The sequence below is a fragment of the Grammomys surdaster genome, unplaced genomic scaffold (genome assembly GCF_004785775.1).
Source record: "Grammomys surdaster isolate TR1022 unplaced genomic scaffold, NIH_TR_1.0 125612, whole genome shotgun sequence".
Lineage (NCBI taxonomy): Eukaryota > Metazoa > Chordata > Mammalia > Rodentia > Muridae > Grammomys > Grammomys surdaster.
The window spans coordinates 2,130,926-2,139,447 of NW_021620455.1; the positions used below are offsets into that span (position 1 = coordinate 2,130,926).

At 43.6% G+C, this 8,522-nt stretch overlaps 1 protein-coding gene across 1 annotated transcript; it reads left to right on the forward strand.

Moving 5' to 3' along the window:
• Positions 1 to 569: 569 nt before the first annotated feature.
• On the forward strand, positions 570 to 1,484 carry LOC114638605 (olfactory receptor 13G1-like). Its single transcript, XM_028787168.1, has one exon. It carries the CDS (start codon positions 570 to 572, stop codon positions 1,482 to 1,484), a length of 915 nt encoding a protein of 304 aa, XP_028643001.1.
• Positions 1,485 to 8,522: the final 7,038 nt, after the last annotated feature.

Sequence of the window (8,522 nt, forward strand, 5' to 3'; positions counted from 1 at the left end):
TTAAAGCCTTCAATCCCCTAGCTTCAATGACATACACATGAATGACTACAGTTTGTATAAGTGAGTGCACCAGTCACCTGTAAAGACCATGGTTGATGCTGTTTTATACAGCCAGGTAAGGGACATTTTGCCATTCTTTCTCTTTTCTTGCCTGTTTCCACCCACTGTCTGAGATCTTGAATAGAAAAAAAGTAATCACATTTACCCCTGTTACCAGGACACACAGATTTTCATGCTATGGAATATTCCTTCTTCTGCTCCATACTCCCTGAAGTCTTGAGAAAGAACCTTCCCAGTGAAGAAAGATCCTGCATCTCTAAGGTTTATGAGTGGCTACATCAGTCTCCTAGAAGTCCTGCATCTAGAATGATGTCTACAGCATTGGCAGGCACAGAGTTCTATCCTTACCCCATGTAACACTGAGCTTGGGCTCTAGGTGAGTTTCGATACATTTGGGTTGGGTTGTTAGCACAAACTAGAACTAGACCATGTCTTTCATCTTCAGATCCTATTAGAGCTTCCACAGAAAACCCACTGCCCCTGGATCCTGAGATCTCCCCAGCTCTGTGATGAATGGGACACTGGTCACTGAGTTCCTCATCCTGGGATTCTCAGAAATGCCTCACCTTCGGATACCACTTCTCCTCAGCTTCCTCTGCCTATACATGGCTGCAATCTCAGGAAACCTGCTCATTATGGTGACAATCAGTGCCAGCCCAGCCCTGCATACCCCCATGTACTTCTTTCTGGTCAACTTGGCCATAGTGGACATCCTCTGTACCTCAACCATCCTACCTAAGCTACTGGACACCATGGTGGGGGGAAGGACCATCTCTTATGGGGGCTGCATGGCTCAGCTCTTCTTCTTCACATGGTCCCTAGGGGCAGAGCTTCTGCTCTTCTCAGCTATGGCCTATGACCGCTTTGTGGCCATCTGCTGTCCCCTGCACTACAGTACCTGGATGGGCCCCAGGGTATGTGCATTCCTGGCTGGCATTGTCTGGGCTATCAGCCTGACTAACACCAGCATAAACACAAGCCTGGTGCTGCGTCTACCATTCTGCAGCTCCAATGTGATAGAGCACTTCTTCTGTGAGATTCCCCCGCTGCTGAAGCTCTCCTGTGCTCCAACACAACTGAACGAGGCCATGGCCTTTGCTGCAGATGTGTTCCTGGCTGTAGGGAACTTCTCTGTGACAATACTCTCCTATGGTTTTATTGTGGCCAGCATCCTGAGGATCCGTTCAGCTGAGGGCAAGCGACGTGCCTTTTCCACCTGCTCTGCACACCTCATTGTGGTCACCATGTACTACTCCACTGTCATCTACACTTACATTCGCCCTTCATCCAGCTACTCACTGAACAAGGACAAGGTGGTGTCCATCATCTACACCTCGGTGGCACCCACCTTGAACCCCCTCATCTACACTCTGAGGAACAAGGATGTCAAAGTTGCACTCCGGAGACTTCTGTCCTGCTGTTGAGCCTGTGCCAGCATCACTGCCTTCAGCCCTGCTGGAGTAGGGGGATCACAGGTTTGGTAGAGGTCTCCGGTCCTTTTTCTGAGGACACATCCAGTTGAACCATAAGGGACAATTGTTGGACTGCTACACTTCATAGGGAAGCCCCGGGACCATGTGGCTGTTAAGCAAATCCCCTTGAAGAATCAAATGTGGGTGTGGCATATTCCTAGCCCTCTCTGCTTGTAGTAGTCACAGGAGCCAGGAGCTCTGTCTAGGTAGACACTGCTTTGTGCCCATATTGTCATTTTATCCACAAAGGCTACTCAGTCTTGGTTGTGGTTGGCATGTAGGTAGGTCACTTGAGGATTTAAAGTGGCCTGGAGGTTTTAGGACAATTGTTCTGTCTTATAAGTAGAATATCTTTATATAAAAACAGATTCCTTCTACTTTTTAGTACCATTGGAAGAGATTTCTGGCGCGGGCTCTTGCCATGCTGTGTGCCTGTGTGAGGAGATAAGGCCTGCCTTTGTCTTCAATGCTGTCTACTCTGAATGAACAATGCTAATCAGCAGCTTCCCTGGCAAAAGTGGCATCAGCCAGGAGGGTGTCAGCAGAAGTTTGCTAGATGCTTGAGCGTTCTTGGTGCCAGGGCCTTACAATTTCCACTGTGAGGTAATGCAGCAGGGGTGCTGTGTATTTGGGCCACGTTGTTTCAGAGGACATGGCCAGAAAGGGAGCTGTGAGAGGGAACATGGCTGCTGTCCTTTAGAAGCTGTTCACTTCTTCAGAAACCCATAATGCCCCATCCAAATCCTCACTTCTAGGTTGGGCTGTCTCAGGTTCATATGCTAAACTCTGGTGACCTGTTAACCTCTCTTCCTCTTCCTGGTTGATCCCTGTTCCTTTCAATGTTGGTTTTTATTCCTCTTTCAATAATGATTTGATTAGTTAATTTTTGTATTTTTTGAAAATTTTTTTTAAATATCATATATGTGTATGGTATTTATATCAATCCACTGTCATCCCTTCAGCCCTTTTTATGCCCTCTTCAACTTTATAGCTTTGTTTTATTGTTATCATTGTTATATAGATATGAATAAATATATAAATACAACATGTACATTTATATGCATTTAGGGCTGACCACTTAGTATTGGACAACCAATTGGGGGCTAGTCCATGGGGAAAACTGATTTTCCCTCTCAGCAGTCACTAATTGCCTGTCTCTCCTCAGGTTTCCACCATCCATGTTAGCATGACAACTAGAGTTGTCACTGTTCAGGTCTTGTTTAAGTAACCTTATTCTTGAGGTTTTGTAGGTACAGTTTCCCTGCCATATATAGAAGACACAATATTACAGCAGACATCTTTGTCCTCTGGGTTATAATTGCTCCCATCCTTCTTCACCGATGTTCCTTGAGACTTAGATGTGGGGTTGGGTTATAGCAGCATCCATTATGACTGAGCACCACACAGTCAATTGATTTCTGTATTTTGATCAGTTGTGGCATTTGGTAATAGTCTCTCTCTCTCTCTCTCTCTCTCTCTCTCTCTCTCTCTCTCTCTCTGCTACAAAAAGAGCTTCTTTGCTATGGAGTAAGAGCTACACTTCCTGTGGGTTTAAAAATAATTATGAAGAATACAGTTAGACTTTATATTAGTTTGGGAAAACAGCAGTAATATGTTCTAGCCTAATGTCTGTGACAGATCCGTCACAGGTGATTGGCTAGGTTTACACTACCAAGCATGAATTATGTACTAATGAGGGTGCCGTAAGTCCAATTACACAGCTGTTGGTTATGGCCAAGCTATAAGTGCTACTCTTGTACCTTTAGGATTAACTTGTCATGCTGCTTCTTGTTTTGTCTCACAGGTATCACAGTGGGGAAGATATTGATTGCTTTTCTTCTTTGGCAGCCTGTGTATCACCTTCTAGTACTATGAAAATTAGTTCTCAAGAAGGAAGCTCCTAGGTCAGATACAGTTGGATCCCTCCAGATCCTGTGTCTGAACTTATATTTCAGCAATATGGACTTACCCTCAAATTCTGGGAGGCAACCAGGGCAATAGGAATAGCCTATACTCTTTCGGGAGATGCCTGGACTCTACCTGTCAACAACTCAAAAGGAGGGTTCTTACCCACGGTACTGGAGTTTTTGTTAGATAATCATTTCCTTTTGGGAGGACATTATCATCCAAAGTGATCTAACTTAATTCAAAATATATACCAAATATACAGCTTCAAATATCCTAAGTGTTCTTTGTCCCTTCACCCTGACTCTACCTAGGCAACACTCTCCCTACCCCTGACTTTGTTTATTCTCTCCACACAGGTTATGGGGCTTTCGTTAGCAAGACAATGTCGTCTTCTTTCTGCTTCTGGCACAGGGCAGGTATCAGCAAATTTCAATAGGCTGCCACAACAAACAAAGGACACAGTCATTGTGTCCACCAATTAGATCATTACACATAAATTTGGAAGAACCAGCCAGATAATTGAAGGAACAGTTCATTACTTTTCTTTAATCTGAATCAAGCGCCAAGTTCCTGTAGAAAGTGTGAAAGCATTTTTGGATGGTACTGAAGACCTCCACAGAGGGGAGACCCTCACTCAAGTCTCAGAAAGTCTCGACCACCCAGTAATCTGCTCGAGACACTGTGTACCAGAGCAATAGCGAGGTTTATTAGGGTGTGTGACAGCTAGCTGCCGGTCAATTCGTATGCCCACGCAGGAGCTGAATTGACCCCGACAGCCAGTTTGAGAGGGGTTTTTAAGGGGAAAAAACCACAAACCAAGGAATGGGGAGGGGGCTCATGGTTGTTAAGGTGGCATAACATAAAAATAGCAGAACATTCCAAAGGAACCCAACCTACGTGAGTCAGGGTCATGTGAAAACTTTCTGTACGCTTATCTTTCCTCAAGAGTGTGGTCCTGCCCTGTTACTTTGGTCTTGCCCTGTTACTGCAGTTCTCAGCTTGGTTCTACCTGGCTATCTTGCATTCTAGCCAGTTCCCGTAACTAGCCTGTCCACATTCTTAACTTGTTTCATGGCTCGGTTTCTCCATGTCTTTATAAAGAAAGCCTAAAGAATATTTTATATGTCTAAAAAGAATTCTATATACCCAGTATCTATAATTTTTCACTCTACAGTACAAAGTGAAATAATGTGAAATTAGAAATTTGAGCCTCGGAAATCTGTGCTACATATTTGTGGGTACTTTGTCCATGGAGACTTGGTGAGACTAGTCTGGTGGCATTCGAGAGTTTAGACTTCTTTTATTTCCTCATTAGTTTATTTATTCACTTTACAGCCTTATGACAAATCCCCTCCCTGCTCTCTTCCTAGTCCTACCTTCACACCCCTCCCCCATTCCCCTATCTGCTTTGCTCAGAAAAAGAGAGGTCCCCTATAGGTACTAACCCACCTTGACATATCAGGTCTCAGCAAGACTAAGTCCTTCCACTCCCACTGAGGCCAGACAAGGCAGCCCAGTTATGGGAAACAAAGGCAGGCAACAGAGTCAGAGACAGCCCCGCACATCTGCTACATCTGTGTAGGGGGCTTAGGTCCATCTCATGAATACTCTTTAATTGGTTCAGTTTCAGTGAGCCTCCATGGGCCTAGATTAGTTTATTCTGTAGGTTTTCTTGTGGTGTCCTTGACCCCTCCATCTCCCTTAATCCTCCCCCTTCCCCCATTCTTTCACAAGATTCCCTGAGCTCTGCTATTGTTTGTTTGGCTGTGGGTCTCTGTATCTGTTTCCATCAATTGCTGGATGAAGTCTCTCAGAAGACAGTTATGCTTGGTTCCTGGCTGAGAGCCTAGCAGAGTACCATTAATGGTGTCAAGGGTTGGCTCTCTCCCATAGAGTGAGTCTCATGTTGGGCCAGTCATTGGTTGGGCAGTCCCTAGATCTCTGCTGCAGCTTTATCCCTGTACTTCTTGTAGACAGAACAAAGTTTGGGTCAGAGATTTTGTAGGTAGGTTTGTGTCTTCTTCCCTTCACTGGAAGTCTCACCTGGCTACTGGAGGTGACCCATTCAGGCTCCATATCTCCAGTTGGTAGAGGCTAGGGTCACCCCCATAGATTTCCAGAAGTCTCCCCTGTCCCCGAGGTGACTCCTGATTGATTTCTGGTCTCTTTCCTTCCACCACTCCACTCCTGACACTCACCCTATTCCCCTCCCTATCCCTCTTTTCACCTAGTTCCTTCCCTCCAATTATTTCAGATATCTATTTTATTTCCCCTTCTGAATGAGATCCAAGCATCTTCCTTTGGACATTCCTTATTACTTAGGATCTTTCAGTCTGTGGATTATAACCTAGTCGTCCTGTACTTTATGGCTAATATCCACTTATAAGTGACTACATGAAAATTGGGAATAGTTCTACTTCAAGACCCAGCTATACCATTCCTGGGAATACACACAAAGGACATTCCACCATACCACAAAGACACTTGCTCAACTATGTTCATAGCAGCTTTATTCATAATACCCCCAAACTGGAAGCAACCTAGATGTCCCTCAATTGAAAAATAAAATGTGGTCCATTTATACAATGAAATTCTACTTAGCCATTAAAAACAAGGAAATCATAAATTTTGCAGACAAATAGATGGAACTAAAAAATATCATTCCCAGTGAAGTAACTCAGACCCAGAAAGACACACATTGTATGAACTTACTATAAGAGTTTAGACTTCTAAGACTCTTTACTGTGCCTGCCTTGCTATTCTGTTCTCTATGGGCAAGAAGCTGCAGGTTGTACTTTTGAAAGACCAAGGAACCAAACGAAAGACTCCGAGAAGGTCCTCACTCAATTTGGCCACCCAAAGGACTCTTGAGACACCAGACTTGTAATCAGCAAGAGGTATATTTCAATCAGCGCGCTGAGGCCGAGTCTCTCATAACCCACGCAGGGGTAGAAAAGCTCGACCCCTAGTGAGGGGAGTGTAGAATATTTAAAGGAGAAAACAACAAACCAGGAAGGGAGGGGGGTCGCTCGAAAATTCCAGCAGACAATATAACAGAAAGTCTCAACTCATTATTCAGCCTATACAATTTAGCATATGACAGGTATAACAGGGTCTAAGAAACAGTCATAGCAGGAGGGGGGGAAGCATCCTGTTCATAAGAAGTCAATCTTATTCAACCATATCATCTACATTTGTGGTTAGCCAAGTTCTTGTTCTTGGAGCACAAAGCCCTAGAACTAGCCAACTTGTTCTCCTGGCTCTTTTTACTGTTAGTCTGCTAGAAGTGAAAAATTCTATTAACCCTTCACTTTCAGAGGTAATTGTGAGTACAGAAGTCTGTGTGAGTGTGGTCTCTACAGTGTCTGGAATATAGAGGACATTCTGTACAAAGGGGAGTGTCAATGCCAAGTATGAGGACTCAGCTCAGGGGTCCCTAAGGACATGCTTTAACCTGGTTTCCACTGCCTTTCATTTCTCCATCTCCTGAAGAAGTACAGGTAATTTTCATTATAAGTATGTGTTGAATTCTAGTGAGAGTAGACAACATAGACAAGAGGGAATTCAGACTGTGATTGATTGTTTCCAGAAGCAGCCCTTGCTGACAGTCTTGTCTGACTCCTTTATGTGTTGTGCTTATATGTTTATTTTTCAAATCTATGTTCTAGGAACCATCCAGGTAATTCTCACTGAGAAACATTTCTACAGGACAGGTATATTTTCTAGAGAAGAAACTTGTGTGATCTTTCATATTGTTGATATTTTTTGTAATGAGATCTTTCCATGTCAATATTAAGAGACACATTTATTTTGCATTTCTAGAAATAGACAATAAATGCAGGCTATTGATAACAGCATTAGTTATTGAACAAGCTGTGAGATCTCTTCAAACTCCAGGCCAGCTGAGTAATGATTTGTGTGCGGCAAGAAGGAAATGTGGTTCAACAGACCTTGGTAGCCAGTGTGGTTTCAGACTTCTACAGTCTGACACCAGGCAGTTATATTGTAGGCATATTTAAGCACAGCACAATTTGGGGGAAATAGTAATAGTTTCCTAATGATAATTAATTCAATCCACATGTAAAACAAAGCTTAAGGCTTGTTTACATTGAAACTCTTTACGAAGTACATATGGCCTCTTCCAATAAAGATGAGTTCTGTTGACTGAGAAACAGTACTCAAGATAAAGGACTAGGGAGAATTACTGAGATAAGCATAAAAGTCTATGGGAGTCACGTGTGGCATGGTCCTATAGGGGTCACCTGAGTACATGTGACATCTCCCACATGGGTGAGTTCTATTGGCTGTGAAACAATGCTGAAGATAAAGGTCTGGGAAGGAAGAGTCTGGAATAAACACAAAAGCTTGGGGAACTCAGATTTGGCCTGGTCCTACAGAGAGCACAAATCACCAGGCTATCAAGCACATCCATTCCCAGCATTACAGGTAGTAAACAAGTCTACCTTTCCCTCATTGAGACGACTCTGAGTGTTTAACATTCCTGGTTACCTTAGTGCTCATCTGAGAGCACAAGGACCTTGTACTCTCTACAAGAAAACAGCAACCAAACACAGAACAGTGCTTGTGAAGGGGAGGCCTAGTCTTCCTGATTCTGTTCTATGAACATCAACAAAACCAGGACATCAGGATTAGTTCTGTTTACATCCTAAAGAAGAGTCTAGAGCACTAATCTGCAGACCAGTGTGTCAGCAAATCAGCATGATGCTTGTAGATTTTTGAGCTCTTTTCTAGCAAGTCATTTTGCCAGCTGTATTGGAAATCATTATATCATGTAAGGTGATTAGAATGTCTAACTGTAGGTTCAAGACTGTATCTAGCTTTGAGCTTCACACAGCCACAGGGCACCACTTCATGTTTTGGAAGCCCATCTTCACCCATAGAAGAGTAATTAACTACCTACCAACTTCAAGGAGAAGGCTTTATATGAGACCCAAGTGGGATACTACAGCATGCCATACTTTGTGAGTCACCAAGCCCTAAAAATTAAACTCACTCTCTCTCTTCTCTCCTCTCTCTCTCTCTCTCTCTCTCTCTCTCTCTCTCTCTCTCTCTCTCTCTCTC

What these genes read in the sequence shown, in the direction of transcription:
- LOC114638605 (XM_028787168.1), top strand. Translation starts at nt 570, where the DNA reads ATGAATGGGACACTGGTCACTGAGTTCCTCATCCTGGGATTCTCAGAA.